This window comes from Lagopus muta, chromosome 3 (assembly GCF_023343835.1).
Source record: "Lagopus muta isolate bLagMut1 chromosome 3, bLagMut1 primary, whole genome shotgun sequence".
Classification (NCBI taxonomy): Eukaryota; Metazoa; Chordata; class Aves; order Galliformes; family Phasianidae; genus Lagopus; species Lagopus muta.
This window is the reverse complement of record NC_064435.1, coordinates 80,606,918-80,628,732: the sequence shown is the minus strand read 5'-3', so window position 1 is coordinate 80,628,732 and position 21,815 is coordinate 80,606,918. Positions and strand designations below refer to the sequence as shown.

General features: G+C 39.9%; 1 protein-coding gene and 1 long non-coding RNA gene across 2 annotated transcripts in view; one reads left to right on the top strand and one right to left on the bottom strand.

The window, feature by feature from the left end:
* EXOC2 (exocyst complex component 2) overlaps positions 1-15,156 on the bottom strand; it is a 127,291-nt gene extending 112,135 nt beyond the window's left edge. Inside the window, exons 1-2 of the mRNA XM_048939216.1 lie at positions 15,029-15,156; positions 2,034-2,189 (exon numbers count right to left, since the gene is read on the bottom strand). Of these exons, the coding sequence (XP_048795173.1) occupies positions 2,034-2,151 (118 nt within the window). The 5' untranslated portion in view covers positions 2,152-2,189; positions 15,029-15,156. The remainder of the gene's footprint in view (positions 1-2,033; positions 2,190-15,028) is intronic.
* Positions 15,157-15,237: 81 nt separating this feature from the next.
* On the top strand, positions 15,238-16,320 carry LOC125690709 (uncharacterized). Its single transcript, XR_007375752.1, has 2 exons — positions 15,238-15,365; positions 15,719-16,320. It is a non-coding gene; the product is annotated as an uncharacterized LOC125690709 (long non-coding RNA).
* Positions 16,321-21,815: the final 5,495 nt, after the last annotated feature.

The following is a 21,815-nucleotide window of genomic DNA, read 5'->3' as shown; positions in this document are numbered from 1 at the left end:
CCTACAAAGACTCACTTTTGCAAGTATTTCCATCCAACTCACGGGGACTATTTACGTGCCTAATTTAACCATTAAATCCTAATGTGTCTGGGGCTTTAGTCACTTACTGGAAAAGCTGATATTCAAATGAGTGAAGTGGAAAAGAAGAAATTACAGCAAATCATTTTTTACTTTTACCTTAAACATGAGATTAGCAGCAGCTATATGCTGCAGAGTTACTCCAAAAACAAACAAAAAAAAATAGCAGTCAGTCAGCTATAATACTGAGAAACAGTTTGGGAAGTGCCTTCCTTTCAAGAACCTAGTGTTGTTCACTTACACAAAGACTGCACCAGTACACTGATGGGGTTATTGAGATTCATTAACCACGCAGATAAGTAGGAATGTACCTACTCATAACACCACCAGTTTTTGAGTATGTTTCAATAAACATTCATACAGGGTACCACAACCCTGTCTAGCAGCTCAGGAAAATACTAACTCTTCTCTAAAAGAGGCAGCAAACTGAAATTAGGGGGAAAATTGTAGTAGTTCATACTTGGCTTGGCCATAAAGCTCAATGTGGTGGCCAAGAATGGAATTTGGGAATCTTGGTTTACTGCCACGAAGTGAAGTATTGGTTCTAATAAAGCCAAACAAAATTCCAGTAGACTTCAGAGGAGTCATGATTCCTCAACAAATTAGAAAGATTGTCTCTAGCATGAATACCAAAGTATACATATGCTTAAATTAGAAAAAAAGAAAACAGGAAATTCCAGTAGTTATAGTTACCTTGGATTTCCAAAAGATTTTACTAAGTCCTTCTCTAGAGGACTAATATTAAGTAGCCATAGGATACGACTCAACTTCATAAATGGCTTGCTAAAAGACAGAAGCAAGGCTGCAGTAAATGGTATGTTTTTACTGAAGAAAATTTCCACATGGCATCAGCTAGAAACTCTGCTGTTCAATATACTCATAAATGACAAGTTAAAGAGGTTACAATGTTTGCTGATGATATTAATTCATTCAGAACATAAAGACAGTAAAAGCTAGAACAAAATGCAGAACAGATCTTATGAAACTGAGTAGTGCTATAAAACAGCCACTGAAATTCAATGAACAAAGAGAAGCACACAGGCAAAAGCAATCTTACATTCACAGATGGCAGGCCCTAAACTGACTGCTATACCTCACACATTAAAGCATGGGACTACAGTAAGCAGATCAGTGAAAAACATCAACTTGATGTTTAATGCTAATTATATGGAAAACAATTCTATGAAAAAAAATAAGCATACAGTATTATGTAAAAGTACATTCACATCCTGTACACTGCATGTATCCAAGATGATGTTCTCCTATCTCAAGATATTAGTAATAAAACCAATGCATTGAAAAACAACAGGGAGGGTCAAAAAAATATGCAGAAAAGTTAAATTTGCCTGCACTTCTCATCCTGGAGAAGCGTCAACAGAAGGTAATGGTCATCAAGATCTACACAGAAGAACCACAGAAAAAACTGATCAGTCTTCCAGAACCATGACAATTCAACTGAAGTTACCATGTTAAAATCAAAACAGTGAAAGCTCTTCACACAATGTGCAGCTGAACTGCTGAATCCACTTGGTCATAGATTGTTGCAGACATACGAATTGACTTTTACACTAACTCAAGGAACAGTAATGCTCAGTGATCTTCACAATGCACTGAAAACAGCTGCAATAGAAAGTCTCAGTGCCTGGGAAAGTAGCAAAGGAGTGTACCTTTGTATCTACTCTCTTTTCATACACTCCCATAAGCCCTCGTTAAGTTTTCAGTACAGGACGCTGAGTTAGGCTAAGAGGCCATTTAACAAAGTACAGTTACTCTGATTTGCTAGACATTGAAGAGCATCCCTGAGTTCATGGATTCAAGTGCACAGACACGAAAGGGCATTTCTCATAACATGCAATCGATTTTACCATATTATTTGCAATGAAAATACAATTCTAATCAAATCCTAAATGAGCCACTCAACAGTATCTAAAGTTACAAATTTATTTTCAGCTTACCTATGAGGTCCGTTGGCCCAGTTCCCAAATTTTCTCCTCGAATTGTCACTTTTGTCCATGAGATGCCCTCATTGGGAGAGATGCCAGTCACAAGTGGGGGCTGGCGTGCTCGAGACATGATGCCTACTTAGTTACTGCAAACTTAGCCACTTGCACCTGTTAAGCAAGAAAAAAAACATTTAAAAATAACTATATTACATAAAAGTTATTAAAAAAAGCCTTCTAAAATGATAGGAAAAAAACCTGCTTATGTGAAACACCATTCTCAAAGCTCTTTTTACCGCAGTTATCAAACAATAAAGAATACCCACACCTATTCTGCAGTTCCATTTTTTATAATGGGCATAGCCCTAGTTCTGAATTGAAAAGAAAACATAGATTCAGAAAAAACAAGCAAACAAAAAAAAAAACCCTAAACCACCAAAACACTTTATATACTCCAAATCACATCGAAAATTCTCACTCTTCTATTATAAAATTATCAATTGCATTGCTCAGAAAGTTTAGAATTGCTAAGTATTAGACTACGGACATGTACTGGGATTACTTCCCCATCAAGAACTGACTGTTTGGCACAAATACTCCCATGGGGAGGAAACCCCAACGTTAATTTGTATTAAACATCGACACTTCGATAAACTAAGAGAAGAAAAACATTTCTTACGAACACTATGCTAGCAGAAAACACCAATAAAACAAATCATATCCCAACAGATAAACATTAAGGTACACAAAATTATAATAATTAAAAAAAAAAAAAAAAAAAATTTCCAAAAGAGTATTCACTTGAATCAGAAACACCAGTATGGCACCTCTGTCACGCAGCCCACTGTGAATCTGATCAGGAATTCCTATTGTTTATTAGCAGTTTCCTTCATGCACCTACAAGAAGCATATGAGCACAACCTGAAGCAGCTTAGTTCCCAGCAATACCCCCACACTTATAATTCTTAACTATAGATCTGCCACTAGATTCAAAGAAGGAAGGAAGGAAATTTTTTTCTTTATTTTCTGAAGCTGGAATGCACAGCAATCATGAAGATGGAAATGGAAAGGCAGGAACAAGGAAGAAGCTCTCATGGTTAAAAGAGACCAAATCAAATCAATCAAATACCACCCCCTGAACAGAAACCTATCTCCATCTACACCACAGATGCATAGCAGATGACTTATAATAAAACTTTACTGTACAAACTTCTCAATTTCTCAACTTCAGAGCCCATACTCACACCTGAAATAAGTGCAAAACGTGTACTGAGTGTAAGAAATGCTACACAATGCTCTGAAATATTCAAGTTCTAGATAGAACTGTTAACTTCAGATAAATATTTGAGACTACTAATGAATATGCAATTAACAAGAGATGAATACTTCAGTGGAATAAACAAAAACTTAACAAGTTGCAGTCTGATAAAGCATTATCTGTTAAGAGGCCACAATTAACTCATAAAATATGCCTCTGGAACAAAGGCTTTTTGATTTCAACATCTGAAGTCCCAATATTAAAAATGACAGTATGTTTTTAGTTTGACATTAATTTCTCAGGTTCCTGCAAGTATCAAACGGATGAAAAAGGAATTCAACAATTTAGTCTCGTGGTTCCTCTTATAAGCTGCTATGTAAAATGCTGGAACATTTCATATCTCTAACATGGGGCTACAGAAATCAGTGGAGATTGTCTACAACCTCTTTGCTGGAGCAACACTGAAGGAGAGGAGGACGATGTGAGCAAACTACAAAGAATCAGCTGGAGGTAGTCTCCAGATACAGAAGAAAAGGTTATGCTCTGGCAGGCAGTCCCTCTCTCTTGCTCCTGTAAGCCCTGCTTATGTTTCTTTCTCTATTTTTCAGAGGCAGTCAGTCCCTGCCTCACTTCAAAACCGAAGCCAGGTCCAAGCCCTGCAGCTGAGCTATTTCCTGCCCTTATCCTGCCAATCTTCCCTACGACTTCTGGAGCACAGTGTCAACAGGGGAGGACAAGAGGGGTTAATACCCCAGTGCTCCCTTCAAATCCTGACAACCTGATAACTCCTCTTCCTTACTCTCATCTTACTGTTGTTCATTTAGCTCACCTGAACTACCGTTGATCCACTTCCTTGCTGAAAACGATGAACTCAATCAGCTGTCAGGATTTCTAATCCTGGAGCTGCACAGCATGTCAAGCTGTTGTCTCACACATACTAGATTCAAAGCCCTCTTTGCTACATTAACAAGGCATCACCTGACAAAACAACAGTCAGCACTACAGAAACAAGCTTCCCAAGCCCAATCCTACCTGCAGCAATCAGAAACTGAAAACACAGGGAAGTTTTGTTTACTCCTATGCAATTAAAATGTGCATAGGCACAGAAGATCTGATTTTTCAGTATATCATGTTTGCTCTGGAGTCACATGCAAAGTGTCCACTGGAAAACAATCAGGTACTTAACCTTACCTAGAATGAGGAGAATAAACTCCACGTACCCCTCTACATCTTCTCTACATAGAGTTTGCAGCTTTCTTCACACAACAGATGCAAGGAGTGGGGCTTCACTTTCTGTTATCTTCCATAGGAAGCAAAATACACTGAGTGTCACAATGTAAAATAACTTATTTTCCAGCAATAGTTTGTAAAGATCTACATAGGATATTAACCAGCAACACAGATATAAAAAAAAAACCCAACAACCCACACACAACCAACATCTTCAAGAACTCAGGGAAAACTCTCAAGGAAAATGAGCAAACGAGAAGCCACTCAGGTATTTTTGGCTGATTCTCATCCCCTCACACCCAACCTCATGGTTCCCTTGCACTGTAGCTGTTTCCTTCAAAATACCCAGGCGTACAGATAATTGGCTTGTATCAATATCAAAACTCAAAAGTAATATTACAATGTATTTCTCTGGATTTCAGAAATTGGCACTGTATCTCTCCTCATGATAAGTTGAATAAATGCAATAAAAATGCTGAGCCTCCTGAAGTCTAACATTTCTTCTAAATTATTTCCATACTTATTGCAGAATTGTTTCAAAATACCTCACTTGGATGAGAAGACCACAGTAAATCTCAACACATAACAAGAGCACTACAGCAATGAGATGCTCTATTATTTGACTTGTTTTTTTAAATAGCAATTGGTTTCATTTCTTCAAAGTGATAGACCAAGTACAGATTCTGTCCTTGCAATAGAGATCAAATAAATGCTCGAGAGTCTTCATTTATAATACACTCCCCTCCTTTTGACACACATGGCAATATGCAATATGACTGAATTGTTTACTGGGAAGCATAGCTTGCATAGTCTTATGACCCAAAAGAGACTTTCTATTTTAGTTCATTTTATTAATCTTTAGGACAAAGCTGAAAAAATAATTATGTTTACTTTCATTAAGAAACTGAAGTTTCATTTTTTCATCTTCATTAAGCTTAAGTAAGAATGATAACTGCAATTCTACAATCACCCTAGAGAGGAATCTTATTTTTTAAAATACATGTATTCTACATAAAATGAAATTTAAAAACATAAATCAGCTTTCTTACTCAAAGAAACTTACTCAAACTGGTTCATAGACAGAACAGGGGAGATTGTGCAAAATGTGTTTTCTCTATGAGATGTTCTGAAAAGATGGGTTTATCAAAGAAGTGTTAAGACTACTTTTTTGCAATGAACATTCTTGTTCTACATAACAGAAGTCTCTTTTCCCTCTCCACTCCCCTCTCATCTTTTTAAAACTTCATTTCCTCACCATATCTCCTCAGAAGTTTAACATGGATGACATCTGTTTGACTGCTCCTATGATCTTGCCCATATTATTCGGTCATAATTCTTGTTATGAAGTGCAAGGAGTTAGAAAGCCTCTGCGAAGACCACCTACTACAAAACCATCTTGAAAAATGCCTTTCGTAAACATCATCTTCATCTTTACATGAGCTTCTCAAATAAACTCTCCTCTCGCAGAGGTTTAGCGCAGTAAATAAATAAATAAATAAAAATCCAGACTGCTCTGAACACTACAGGCTTGCTAAGGATGGGACATCGTCACTCTTTATCCTTAGAAAAGCCACTTTTGAAAACAAGCAGTGAAGAAATGAAATATCCTCCAATGTAAGGGAAAACACAAGTCTAGAAGCTTTTCTGAAAACTCCAGTTCAAAACAGGAATTCTTAAATAAGTTTCCACATTAACCTCTCAGGGAAAAGCAGAGACGAAATGCCAAGAGAAAGGACACCACCAATGTCCACCATAACTGATCTGTAACACAGAGCACTGCTTACTGCTCTTGAAGCAATACCAAAATATAACATAAGTGAAAAACAGAAGTTTGGGATTTAGGGATACCAAACTGGCCTGTATGTTCAAATCACAAATTAAAACTACAAACACGACAGAGGCAGAGAACTTCAGAGATGAGTGGTGACAATGTGCACCTAATAAATTTCACCAACAAAAGAATTAGCAGTTGAGAGGTGCCAGAAAGGCATTCCTGGCTTCTAAATAAAGAAAGTGAGCTGGTTCCAGTGACTGAAAATTCAGTGAAGTGCAGTTTTCAGTAGCACTTTGTCAAAAACACTGAACTTAAAAGACGCTCTGGAAGGACAACAGAACCAAGGTCAACGCAAAAGTCATGGTCATCTACCAACAGGAATCTAAGCTGTCAAGGAGGGATGAAAGAAAAAGTCTACGTCATAGCACTGAAAAAACTGTACACAGGGTAAAAATGGCATCCACATATAATTAAAGCCTTCAGCTATATGATACATGTGACCGAATACCCTTTTAAACAGGTACAGCAGGAATAGCTACAGTAGGAAAGGCCAGCATCTTCCCTGTTCAAATTGCAGTATGCCTCCAACATCATCTGCTTACCAAACAAACCCCAAACCAGTACGTTAGGGACTCCTATCACACTAACGTTGCAGCATTAAACGCTCTCTGAATGAACAGATTTATGAAATGGATGATTTTAATCAATCAGTAAACGCTTGAATTCCAGTAGGTGATGGCCTTTGCACCTTAAACTACACAAACCTGTGCTTCTACTAAATATATCCAGGTATTAGTTTTCACTAGGAAACCCAGAGGGTCCCCTGAGTACAACACTGTACAACAGCATCACGGAAGGAACATGGCAGATGACCCTAAGAAGGACGACAAAGCAAAAAGTTTTCTATGTTTGCATTCAAAACCATTACAAAAATGACAAAAAAACATTATTGCAACCTTTTCTGTGCTTTATCTTCCCAACAGTATAAATTCAGACAGACAATCTACATAAACTAAGATTTAAAAGCATCCAAAAAGCAGCGCTGTGAAAATAACTGACATTTATTAACCCCTCTGGAGATCTTCAGTGCCCTAGAATTTCCACAGCCTTCAACACTGCATTAATAATACAAAGTCCATTCCTGCAAGCTTGCCAGGAAAGACTGGGAAGTGAATAAGCTAAACAATGCTGAAATTCCAAGTGATATTAAGAATCTACACATGTTTATTTAAATAATAGAAGAAGACTTGTCAATTTAAACAAGAAATGCTCACAAATCTTACATTTTGAGGGGAAAAAAAACCTCTTCAAAACACCACTAAGCTACTTATAATGAAAAGATGAACAAACGGGGAAAAAAAAAAGGGGGGGGGGCGGGGGGGGCGGCAATTTCATCGTCACACAGCACACAGAAAACAACAAAGCCTCATTTGTCTTGGTCTGTCATATCCGGCATGTTGATTCAAGCCAATATTAACACTGACAAACACGTTAACCTACGGGACAACACCACATGCCAAAATCAATTTTGATTTGGGAAAACGAGCGCGTTTTGAGATGGGAGGGCAAACTATGAAGAAGACTGAGGGTACTAAAAGACATAATACGATACTTTCTTATTTTCAAAGGGCTACCGAGTATTGCAGCCAGTCACTAAGAGCCACAGTCTGGGGACAGGCAAAGGAATGAGCAAAGCCGCTTTGCTTTCACAACAGCTGTACCTGCCTATTTCACCAACATCTCCGAGGTCCTTCTTTACTCAACCCAGCGAGGTACACCTTCGCGGAGATGCATCTTGACACACTGAAAGCAAAATAATCACAGCACTCAGCAACGCCATTAAAATTGTCGAGTGGTGAGGAATTAAAGGCTGGACCTGAGGCAGATGCTGGGATAGCGCTGGGTAAAAGAGCTCAGGGCATATTTCAGAGCGCGCTGCAGCTGCGAGGGATTGACACTGCTAACTGTGGAATCAAGCTCAGGAGAAACTCCGGGCACAGTTCCGGCATCCGAAATAAATTAAAGTAAACAATGTTGCTCTCTCTCATCCACCCTGTTAGCAGGCTCTCTGTTGAGCTGGAGACCACACACCCAGACCACACAGGACCAGCTGAACTCACTCGCACGCAACATCTAGAAGCTGTCACTCTGCTGAGGTACGCAGAGGAAAAAGAGGGGGCAGGAGTGCGAGAGAGTGAGTGAGTGAGTGTGTGTGTGTGTGTGTGTGTGTGTGTGTGTGTGTTTAGAAAAGCTGCCCGCTCTCCCCTCCTATCATTACAGCTGGCTAGGTTTTGTGCGGTCGGGAAGGAGGGAAAGAAGGGAGGGATAAAAAAAGACCTATAAACTCCCTAAGAAAACATACTGGTCTTGGCCTTTTGTAGTAATGATTTGCATTCCTCCCGCACTAGTTTAGTAGCTGTTGAAGGGCTAACAAAGCTTCCATTTAGCATCAATTAACCTTCTATCTATCACGTGTTGAAAAGAAATCTAGATCTGTGTAAATCCATTTCATTGCACATACTCAGCAACAGCGTCCTATCAGCTTTGACACACAACATATCTATATCCTGATACACTGTTAACTCAGGAATTGCCATGGGTTATTTATTTGGAGAGGGGAGAGACTCCCCACAAAGAACACTTAACTATATGAATGAGATTACAGTGTCAAAATGCTGAATTTTTTCTATAAACACTCCATTCTGAAATGAAGCTTTGCTCATTAGGACCTTACACAGTAAACATCCTGAATGAAATTAATGAGCCTACATATTACAATGAGTTGTGATCCGCTGCAAAGAAGCAAGAATATTTCATTCTAAAAATAGGTTATAAAGAAGATTCCATGTTCATCGCAGGGGAGTTGGTCTAGATGAGCTTTAGAGGTCCCTTCCAACTCTAAGGATTCTGTGATCCTGTAAGATAGTTCTAACGGTATAGACAAACAGAGACTTCTACAGCAGAAGGCTTGGAAGGGATTCTTTGATTTTTTTTAGTTCAGAAAACCATTTTATGGTCAATTTTATCACCTGCTGAAAAAGTTGAATGAACCATCTGAACGTTATTTTAGTTACAGAGAAAATTTCCTTTCCCTCCGCCGCAAGTACCTACTCCATCAAATTCACTCGCAAATTTAATTTAACCCACTTACGTGGTCCAACTGCCCACAACCACCACCACATTGTCACCTTCTTTCAAAAATCCATTCACTTAAATGACAACAACCACACTACAACAATCCAATCCCAGCCCTATACATTTGAATTAGGATATTTTCATAGGAGAAAACCATAATAAATAAATCCTAGAAACATCACCTTATGAAATATAATGTTTTTCAGACAACTTAGCTTTAAAATTGTGTAACTTCACAGTGAAGATAAGCTATTCCTCAAACTTATTAAGCAGGCCTACATACTATTTTATGCTAGCTCTTGATTGAAGAACACTTCTGCTACTACATTCTGTGTTGCAGCACCTATTCATTACCAAGGCCCAAAGCAAACCAGTTATATTTTCTGAACGTCTGTTTCAGCTGTGCTAAACTGACTACAAAAGAGCAGTAGCTTATAAGAATGGGTAACTCAAGGAAGCCTGAGCACAGATGTTTCTCCCCAAAATTCCTGCTATTTTCATTACAGATTCCATTCCAACTCCCCAGAAATTGTGTCACCTACTTGTTAAAAGCTTCTGTATTTATTACGTGACACATCACCATAATCTAGCAACATCGTGAAAAAAGCTTTAAACATACATATATATATAAATGTATATATAGAAAAAAGTCAAGTCAGCTTTACACAAAACTGTATCACAGACGGCCATAAATCTCCCGTTCATTTCTAAGTTCTCAAAGCACATGCCTTCCTACATCTGCTTCTACCTCCAAAATCCAGTTTGCTTCACTTAGAAGTTACTACTTTCCGTCTTACATTTAAACCATTCATCCCTTTTTTCTTCTAGCTTTCTTATCGTAATTTTCCGCATTGTTTTAGTTATCAGAAGAATAGTAAAGAACCTTAATGCCTTCATCATCTCTCTATCTTATGTTATTCACAGGCAGAAATTAGAAATCAATACTGCAAGCTCCACTAAACTTTCAAGTACATTATGCAAATTCACTCAAAAAGATCCAGAAATTCAAAAAAATAAACTAAATAAATCCCAATGGGATGGGATTTATTTTCTTTTTTTACAGAGAAAAGAAACAAGACACCACAGCTTTTTTCTAAGCCCTGTAACTATACACAATATTCTTTATAAAAACACTATATAACCACCGTAATTACACAGTTCGTCTGACTGCAGTTTGAACGTGTGTTCCCGTAGGTAGGACTGCTGCAGTAAACTGAACATTCGCCGTGTGGCTTTTGGGGCAGTTTCTTTTGTTTCAAAACTATTTAGATGGTGAGGCACACACTCGTGTTCCTGAGATCCCTGTGCTTCTCATGTGCTTCTCATGTTCTCACCCAAACATCGCATTCTGTCACCCACTAAGGGAAGCATGCAAGATAGACGCTGTTGTATCTCTCTGTTCACACAGGCAAACACGTGCACAGCTCTGCCTGAGAGCCTGCCTGCACAGGTATTTTTCTTACAGATTTCAGCCTGCCTCTACCTTACATGCTCCCAGCCTTCGTCTCCACTTATCTACCTAAATTTTACATCTACTGTTCAGAATTATCTTTTCAGATCAGTGAAGTTGTCTTGTGGGAGACATTGCCTTCTGTGCACGAGAAAACATGAGAAAAATGTATCCTCTTCCTATGTAGTTTCTTAACTGTCTAATATTCAGGTTCCCAGAAAGAATGAAGGCATAGATATTAAAAACACTGAGATCTGAAGTGTCGTCGCACTCTGAATTTGAGAACAGAAAATTTGAAGCTGTTGCTGTTTTAATTGAGATTTTAGGTTAAATTCAGTTAGCCTCCAACACAAGATTTGGCATTCAAAAAGATAATTTTGCTCCACAAAATCAAAACCTGATAAGGACTTTGGGAAGCATCATGGGAATGTCTGAACGCAGGGCACACTCTACTTTCAGCATAGCTGCAAAGTGAAAAGAAAAATACAGAATGTAAACCTAACTAACTGAAACATCATGGATTTATATCATCATCTAATCCACAGGCACTGTTGCACAGACAGAACTTCTACCGGCTTCTGTGCAACATACCTAAGGTTTGCTTTAGAATACTCAACTGAAAACTCAGTCTGTAGTTCCCTTAAGCTCAAGAAAAAAAACAAAACAAAACACAACCTATAAAAGGCTTTGTGTTTCAGAAATTTTGTTTTCCTTAAAATCCAAACAAACAAGGAAAGAAGGCTTTCACACCCATCCCTGAGTACAGTCGTAGTACTTTCTATTGAAAACGCTGAGTGCTCTGCATGCACTGATTAATAACTGTTGTCAAAGAAGGGTACACATCAATTTCCTCTCAATAAAAAGCACTAAATAGTTCCAAATTCACATAAAAAGTGCAAATGTCTCCATATATACAAAACATGGGGAAGAGAGGAGGCATTTGATTTAGCTTTGTTTAAAATATTAAATGCTTACCTTACCTTCCCCTAACCAAAATATGCAACAGAACAATCGCACAATTCATCCTCATTTTCAGGCATTTGTCTCATTACTCAGCTTCTAGAAAAGCTGCCTCGGATCATTTTTTCAGATCACAAAAATGAGGTTCTCCCTCCTCTTCTCCCCTCCTCCTCCAATTTGGGACACTGGAAAAACAATCAACGGTTCAACTGCTTCTGGACAGAAACACTGACAGAATTCTACTCCTTTAAAAATAACTTGGGGGTAAAGGGAAAGATTTTTTATTATTTAATCAGCCTTGTTTTTAAATTGATATTTTTCAAGCTGTAAACACAAATGCTTGTGTTCTGTGCAAAAGATGAAGCACCAACCTGACGCGATTGCCCTGTGCGGGCACTATCTACTCATCCCATGCCCTACAAGCACCTTTACTAACAGAATTTTCCCATTACCAAGTACTGCTCCCCTCTCTTGGGGAAAGCAAGCTGAAAGACAACACTGCACAATACAGATTTACAGAAGGTAGGTGGTCTAAGACAAAAGGTTAAGCTGAAGAGCAGTGTCTGATTTCCGCTGGAGATATCCATTTAGCTATTTTCTGATTCCAACCCTTCAGCTTGCTTATAAGTACAGCACCAGATGCCGCTAATACTGAAAAGCTCCCGCAGAAAATAAATTCAGTGTAACACATGCAGTCTTTTGAGTATTATTTACAAGTCTTTCATTCTGAAGTACTACTGATTTCTTCCGTGCAAAATGTTTGTGTCCTTTTTTGCATAATTAAAGTAATGCACAACCGTTTGAAATACATGCAGGTAATTAATATCCACTTGTGCTTCACAAGCTTGCCTTGTTCAAGAGAACAAAACCGTAGTTTAATTCATGTGTTCTTTCATTCTGTGGCTGTCAGAACCTGTATTTTCAAAATAACTTCTGAATTCACACTTTTGTGACCATGCTATTCAGGTCCTGCTCTTCTCCTGTCCCTTAAATGGATTCAAAGGGAAGGCAGAAAAGCCCAGAGGAAGAGAATCAGAAGTAACACACAACTGATGACTAGTTTCACGTACAACGCTCAAGACTTACTGGATTTACAGCCAGCCACCTCACACTGACAGAAATTGATTAAGTAGGGTTTAACATAGCATATCTCAAACTTTCATCACTAAAAGAGGTCAGTGGCCTCTGTTTCTTGTCTACCACTTAATGTGCTTCAGCGCAGCTTCATTGTGAGGAGCAGCATCATGAACAGACTGTATCAGTTGATGCTTTTTCATGGTGAATCACATTTTAACATCTTTAATATTTGTTTTTTGCCCCAAATGTTCTCAACACAAGGAATCCTACAACTTAAAACACTAAGATCTGAATACTGCAGGTCCCAAAACACTTAGTGAGCATTATTTTCAGTACTGAAGATAAAATGTCTTTTCAATAGAACCTCGACAGGCACAGTGTTGAATATTTCATTCACCAGACATTTCTTCTGGTTTTTTTTTTTTTTAAGCTCATGAATAGAACTGAATGGATTTGCCAATGAGTTCTGAAAATGTTCACTAACTTAGACTGCTATTCAGCACCGATTTCTGATAAAGCAAATACATCACTAGAGGAATTAGTGAAAAAAAAGAAATTGTAATTTATTGAACTGCTGCCACAAAAACACAAGACAATTCTGTGTTAAGAAAAAGCAAATTAAAAAAGTGCAAGCTTGGTTGGTAGAGTAAGTTTAATTGAATCCTTTCACCTCTGATAAACACTAAGAAAAGTTAAGTTTTCCATACAGAAAAAAAAAGCCAAAAAAAAAAAACATGCCACCAGAAGTTAAATTAATAACATTTTCTCTGAAATAAATCACACTCGTATAATGAAAATCATTGCATCCTGTTTAAAACAACAGAACCCCCAGTTAAGTAAAAACACTGTTGTCCAAGGGTGGGCATAAATCACCAACCCTGTAAACTAAGCGATCCATGGGAAAGAAAGCAGCAGCAGGGCATGCTTTTGGCTGCTCCTTGCTGGGTCAGTGCAAGCTGTGACAGAAACTGCGGCGATAGGGAACTAAGAATTACAAAGCTTTTCTTCAGGGGAGCAAAAAAAAAAGCAAGCAAAGGAGGTTGGATTTCTAAGTGACAAGTTTCAGTTGCAGTTTGCAACTAAGAAACAACTGGAAAAAAAAAAAAAAAAAAAGAAAAAAAAAAACCAAAAAAAACAACTCAGAAAGTATTGGGTGTCAGCTCTGCCCAGGGCAGGGGGTTGGAACTGGATGATCGTTAAGCCATTGAAGCCATTCTGTGACTCTATCCAGAAGCCCATCTAGTGGTTTGACAACTCCATCAGAAGGAAAACAAAACCTTGCTGCAGTGAAATGCATACAAATCATAAGGAGGGGAAAAAAAAAAGTGTTTACAATCAGAAAGTGCAGAAAATCAAAGTGAGATCACAATTTTAAATTAAATCACATAGCAGGGGGGTTGAAATTAGATGATCGTGATGGTCCTTTTCAACCCTGGCCATTCTGTGATCCTACCAATGGGTGTTAACAGCTCAGATTCGACCTGATGTTGTGCCAGAGCTATGACAGCTTACTGGACGTCAATTCAAAGCGTTTAAGTGCTTGTGCGAGAAGCTGTTAACGTAACACGTTGCTAACAAGATGCAGGAGGTAGGAAATACCCAGGAAATAAATACAAGAGGGGGAAATGGCAATAGTTTGGAAGATGAAAACCAGCAGAACGGGACAGAACGGCAGGTCCCCTTTTGGAAACGGGAACACCCCCACGTCCAGGCAGCTGTTCCCCTCAGTGAGGAACCGCGCCGCGGCTCCTCGTTAAGCTAAGTTTGAAGTCGATTAAGTTAACTCGCCGGCGCTCCGCCCGTGCCTCTCCCGGCCTACTTCCTGCACAGCCTCCAGCACACGCGGAACCACCTGACGGCCGCCCACGGGGCCGCTCCCACACGGCATAACGTGCCGCTCCCACACGGCGCGGAGCCCCACGGCCCGCCGACAGCAGTCGCGAACCCCTCCAGGGGCAGGGGCGTGGCTTGGAGCGAGGCGGGAGAGCGCCTCGGTCTCCCTCCCGGGACGGGGACGGTCTCCGCCCCGGCGCAAGGGGGAATGGCCGGGGCTGCCCCGATGGCAGCCGGCTCCGCAGTGCGCGGCGGAGGGAGAGAGGGGTGGGAGGCCACTCGCTGTCACTCACCGGCCGCCGCCGCCGCCGCCGAGCTCGTATCCGGCACCTGGGGCAGCGCCGCTCCCGGCAGCGCCTCCGCGTCCGGCAGGCGCAGGCACCGGCAGCCGCCGCCCGAAGACATCGATGGAGCGCGGAGAGATCGAGGAGGGGCGGTGAGCCGCGAGCTCCGCCCAATAAAGCCCCGCCCTCGGGCTGGGCGCAGCCCCTCGTGGAAGAGAGGAAGTGGAGCGCTAGGAAGCGCTTCTACTGAGATGACGTTAGTGACGGCAGCAGCGACAGCCATCGTTAATAAACTCGAAACTCGTGTGTTCCCCAAGTGCCGTGTGCGGACAGAAACCCACCCCAGGTATCTGCAGCACAGGGGCTGCGTGGTGGTGCGCAGAAGAGGCCAGCGCCGTGCCCGTGGGGCAGGAGGACGGGCTCCTGCCATCTCCTGCCTCCCAGGAGCATTGCTTGCATCCTGCGGACTGCAGGCCCTGTGGTGAAGCCTGCGGATGGCCGTCACGCCAGTCCCGAATCTGTGGAGTGGAGAGTGTGGTGCTGGGGAACGCCATGGGGCATTCTCACCTGTCAGGCTCACTGTTGGGCGGGTGGCGATCGCAATGTTTTTCATGTCATCTGTACAAAAAAGAGACCTACTTTTCTTCAGAAAGGAAACAAGGAAAGCTGTGAAATTCCATTTCTTGTCTTTTTTTTCAGGTTGTTCCCCAGCAGCCCGACCCCCTGGGCAGTGGCTTTCCGGCACCGCTTGCAGAGCTGCACAGAAACAGGACGCAGCTGCTGCAGGAGCTGTCAGTAGGCAGGCAGCACAGGCTGAGCTTGGTCATGCAAACTCGTCCTGGTTTCCCAACGAAAATGTGGGGAGGTATCTTATCAAACCATCTGTCTACACGAGGCACCTCTGAACAGAGGCTCTTCTTCCTTTTGGAAAGGATCAGGAGACATCCTTTTTCCCTTTCTGCTGAGATTGTTTGGAGTTCAGTTGCGAAAGCCAAGTGCAAATGAAATCATAATGGAAAGCAGATAAAAAGCAATGAGGGAGAAAACAGAAACGAGAATCAGTTGCTCAGTTTTGCCAAACCAGACCTAGAGTGGAACATTAGTCGGAAAAATAAATTATCTTTCATACAACCTCAAAGATCATAAAAAAGCATTGCCATAAAAAGCATTATGGCAAAGAAACGTCATTTCCCACACTTTATTTTTTTGTTGTTTGTTTGTTTCCAGAGGTGACAGCTGCACAATCATAGTGTAGGCTGTAACATCTCAGTGGATGAATAAACAGCTCTTTACTGACTCTTTCCTCTAGCTTTGTTAAATCATCACACGGCATCTGCCTGGGGAACAATGAGAGACTTTGGGTTCGCTCTTTTCTCTGATTAACTCCAAAGCTGTTACTGGTGACTGAGCAGTTTTCTGCTAATAACCAGTGCAGAAAGACAGCTCATCTGTCCTTCAAGAAAAGTAAAGTTGGCATCACATTAAAAAAAGAAGTGTTACTCTTTGCCACTCATTTGAAGATGATGTTTTTCCATCTTGACAACTTGTTTGTGCTTTCTCATGAAAAGCCTGTCACCAGTTGTGCCAAATAAAACCACTACTTTGAGATTTTGGGTTGATACGGAAATCTCCATCCAGCCCTCCACATACCTGGGTGCAGCCCTGGTGGATGCTCTTTTGGAATGGATTGCATGCCCCTAAATCTGGTTGGCTTTAAGAGGTGCACAAAGGGAACTGTCTGCCTGGGAGATTTTGCAATAAACTCTGAGTTTAGATTTAGTTCCAGAGGCAAATTACAGAGTCAGGCTGATTTTTTTTTTTTTTTCTGTGGGGAGTTGACTGTGACTTCACTTCTCTTGTAAGCACAAATACCGTAAAAGGGTGAATCAATAACAAGGGGAATCTGAGCTTTGGAAGAGACAAGCTCCAGTGTCAGCTGAAGTGAGAAAAGACTGCAAGATCTTTGTGCCTTTGGAAATATCACTTACCCATCTAAAGTTTTAAACCAGCTGCTTGGCTGTGATTTTATGCCGATCTTGGTCTTATGGAACCTGTCAGAAGAACTTAATGAGGCTAAAGTCTGCAATACCAAGACACTGGAGGGTGGTTGCGTGTGGCTTCATACGCATTCACAAATCCTGCTGTTGCCAAGAGTGGCACCCAGGACTCTTATGATCTGCAGGGGCTCTGGATAATATTGTCAGAGAAGAGCTTCCTGTGTGAAGGAGTTTGTTGAATCTAATGTGGGTGGCTTTCCCAGCTGATGTGCAATGACCATGTGGTAACTATCACTTACCCCTTCAGTGACTCCAGAACAAAGCTGACAATGACTGACTGCAGATATAACCCACTGGAGAAAAGAAACACTGCCCCACACATCCTTTTAGAACAAAAGGAGGAAAACTAGTTCTGTCAGATACACAATCAAATATATAGCTTATAATATGTATATACCATAGTATATAATATATATCTGCTGTCATATATAATGCTGCTAATATAAATATATTACTCCATGGAACTCCAGATACCATTAGAGAGATTAATCTGTGCTGTTAAAACTGAGGAAATAGACGACAAGTTGTAATATAATGACCTGGTAAATAGTAAGTATCGTTCCTCGGAGGGGTCACAAAAGTAATTGCTCATTCATGCCTTTTTCTAATCCATTTATGCAGATTTGACAGTGATCTGTAAACAGTACATCTCTCTACAAAGTTGGGTAAACAGATATGAAAGCCAAGAGAGATTATTATGATAATCTTGTCTAACCTGAATATGGAAAGCTGTAGGATTTCCTCCAGCCATTCCCACACCAAGCTCTTTGTGCAGTTGTTTCTCAGAAAGACTTCTTCATTTTATTTCAGAGAGTTGGAGAAATTGTGAATGCATCACTGCACCTATGAAGATTTCTCAGTGGCCACCAGGCTACCCTAATGTGAAAAATAACTGATAGAAATATACATTTTATTTGAAAAGGTAAATTCATCTAGCTGCAGCAAAAGTCCATTGCAAGACTGCTTCTTAAGAGAATTAGTTTCTTTTGAAGGTGTTTGTAAAACGCAGCAGGTTTACGCCTTCACCTGCTCTTGATGAATTGTATGGATTAAACTCTTTGATTCTAATCTGTATATTCACCTTTCCAGGACTTTTCTAATTTCTGAATCCTTTCAAGCTTGTAGTTATCACCCTTCTGTTTTGGCATGTAGACATCAAATCTGTCCCTACTTCTATTTGAGTTTGTGAGGTGAATATTATAACCAGGGAAATCTAAAGAAAAGAAAAAAGCTAAGAAGCATAAGGCTGAAACTGATTATAAGAACACACCTTTTCAGTTCTGTTATGTGCCCCAAGACAGGAACATCTATTCCTCTCTTATAACATAACTGTTTTTTCAGTCTTGTTCTCAAAGACATCCCAGTATGGTGCTTTGACCAGCTCCTCAGGCAACATTTCCCAGTGTTTCAATACTCATGCCATTAACGGCCATTTTTTTTTCAATGTGTACTCCTCACTGTTCCTTGCTGCACTTTTATCCTCTTAGCGAGAGTTCTGTCTTCACTGGGCAGCATTTTACTTGTTGTCAGGCTCTATTTCCTTTGTAATGTTTTACTCATTAAGCAAAACAGCGTTTCTCGTTTTCTGGCACTCAGTGCCATTCAGTGCAATGCCCCCTGCGAGTCATCTTTCAGGTGAAAAACATTTTAAGAAAGATAAACTCCAATTGTAGTCACACTATGGCTTATCAGAGCAAAATAATTGCTTTGCCTATTTTGGAGTCTCTCTTCCTTTTCCTACACCCTCATATGGCATTTGCCTTTTTACAGCAGCATAACAGCGTTGACTTGTGTTTAGCCTGTGATTCACTCTACATTTTTTCTATGGAACTGTAATCCTGTTTACTTTTCCCCTTCCTGTATCCAGGGAACTGATGACTCCATGTCTGATTTTCTGCACTTGCACCTTTTGAGTACTATTTTTTGTGTTGTATTTTTTTCTTTAAAAAACTCTCCAGTTTGTCAAAATCACTCTGAATTCCAATTCTATTCTCTAATACACCCTTGGCTGTTGTCTTCTTCCTGTCCTGCCTATATTCAGATTCTGTATGTTGTCAGATAAGCAATAAGCAGTGAGTAGTGTCAGATTCGGGACAAACCCATAAGAAACCTCTCTCAGTGCACTTTTATATTTTGATATTGGGCCATTTTGCAAACACTTCGCCAGTCATTCTTCTAATCCTATGGGATTCTCAATCTGGACCGTATTGCCTTTGCTTATTCTTAAGGAACATTGCAAAAAAACACTTATCTAAAATGAAGATTCATGAAGTTTTACTACTTCTATCCTTTGTGTAATAACTACTATTTTACTGTAAAAGGATATCAGATCGGTTTAACAGAATTTGTTCTTGACAAATACATGTTGGTTATTATAATTTCCTTTGAACACTTACAGAGGTTTTGCTTGACCATTTTCACAAAGTGAAGCTACCTGATCTGTAAATTACCACCTCCTTTTTTTTTTTCTTTGTGTACTTAACTTCAACTGATTGAAATTAAGAGGGCTGCTTCCGTGCCTCTGAAATAAAGACCATAGATCTGAACCAGCAGTAGTCCCAGCCCTTCCTTTTCCACTGTAACAGATCTATAATCATTGCGCAAGCTTTCTTCACCTCACAGCTTCCCCTTCCTTTATTTTCTCGATCCGTTGATGGAACATCCCTGCAGATATTGGCTCCTAGCATCTCTCACTGATTTTGCAAAAAATTCGTACAGATATTTCAAAGTCCAGGCAGACTTCCTGTATTGTGCCATGCACCCAAGTCCAGCTGCTTTCTGCTTCCTCCTAAACCGAAAATCACCCGGATGTATGTTGTGAAACCAACATCTAGGAAGTGATCCACCTAAATCTTACACTTCTATTACTTTTTTCAATAAATAGATACGGAAATACATTGTCTGACCTTGGCAACCTTTTGACCATTATCTAGGAGTTCAAGCCAAAAACCCTTGTGAAATATATTCATCTTAGCCGAAAGGCGGTAGAGAACAAAACAACGTACTGATCAGTGTTTGCCCCCAGATGATTTCTGGTATGCTTTAAGAGAAACAACATATAAATTAATGCACACGATATTTTGAGTTTTCTTCCAGAACACGTACACTCAGTTTTTCCACATCAAACGAAAAATATGGTCTTCTGCACTTTCAACAATTTCCAGCAGTACACAAAATTCTGTCACTATTTTACTTTCTTGGCTAACACCACTCTAATTCTTGCCTTTCAAGGCTTGTCCAAGGAATCTGTGCACTACTGACCCAGAGGCATTGTTTCTCTAAACAGCACCAATGAAACAAATTATTAATCTACTCTCTGTAGCTAAAAATACTGAATGCTGCATACTACAGCTCTGTCACGGGTGTCACGACCACATTGCATCAGTTTTAATAGTTCTGTAACTGACCTTCATTTACCGTGTGTATTTTAAAATGGTAGATGCAAAAAAAAAGAAAACTGAAACCTTCAACAGCTTAAAATTACGCCACATCTCTATTTTCAAAGTTAAAATATATAATAATTCAAAGACCATTTTGCATTTTCTTTCCCTGGAAACGCAGGATAAATTCTGTTCCTTTTTTCCACAGGAGCGATCCATTGTGTAACTGCCAACACTTCCCTGCTTTCAGGAGCAAGCAAGGAAAAGCTGTTAATTAGATATTTTTTGGTGGCTTCTGAGATCATGCTGAAGGAAGGCAGAGATTGCTCTCTCGTCCTGCTGCCTGCCCACCCCAGTTTCCTCCACAGGCTTTGGTAGCAGTCAGCATGTCCTGATATGCCCTAGTCAGCAGGAGTAGCAGAGGCCTCATATTTAATAGCCGAGTTGATTTTGATGAAACACAGTGAGAAACACTTGTTTCCCACACTTGCCCCATTCACAGGCTCTAGTGACACATCTCTGGAGGGAGCATATGTTGAACAGCCTAGGATCAGTTTGGGTTTTGCCATTACTACTGTGTGCTAGCCAGATTTGCAATTTCATGTGCATGTACAATGTCTTGCAGGCACATAGCTTTATTTTGCAAGCTCTTTGGAGCCAGATCCATATTGTCCAATCAGTAGTATAATGGGGACTTTTTTTTGACAACTGATACAGAACAATACATAAAGTCTGATTACACAACAGGCATATCACGTACATATGCACTTGGAAAACCATGTTTATTTTAAAGGAAATGATATCAGCTTTTTTCGTATGTATTTGATGACATAAACAAACATTCCGTCTATTTCAAAACCCCTTCTTGGCTGTAATTTTCTTCTTCCTAAGCTTCCTTATCTCTTCTGTTCTCTTTTCTCCCCCTGACCTTTCTACCTCTCATTGTTCCACGGTGAAAAAAAGGAGAAAAAAATAGGTAGCGCTTTTAGATTAGAGTATATTAGATGTAATCGTGAAGTTTCTTCTAGAGGCAAAATTGTTTTAATATATCAAACAAGCAATTAACATTAAAATGTGGTTTTTGATCTGTGCCCTAAATGCGTGATTAAAGGTACCAGATCAGACAGCTTAATCTGAAAATCATTAAAACGTGACAATATTTGATTTTAATGAACCACAGTACAAGTTTTTAATGTTTCTTATTGCCACTTATTCTTTGATTCAGCAGACTATCAGAAGTAAATGTACATGAGAGAGGTGTTAGCTTTGCCTTCAGATCTACAGCAATTTCCACAGAAACTTCTGAAAAGAATACTGGTTAGTGTTTAAAAACATAGTGGCTTAAATTTATATTGTTAA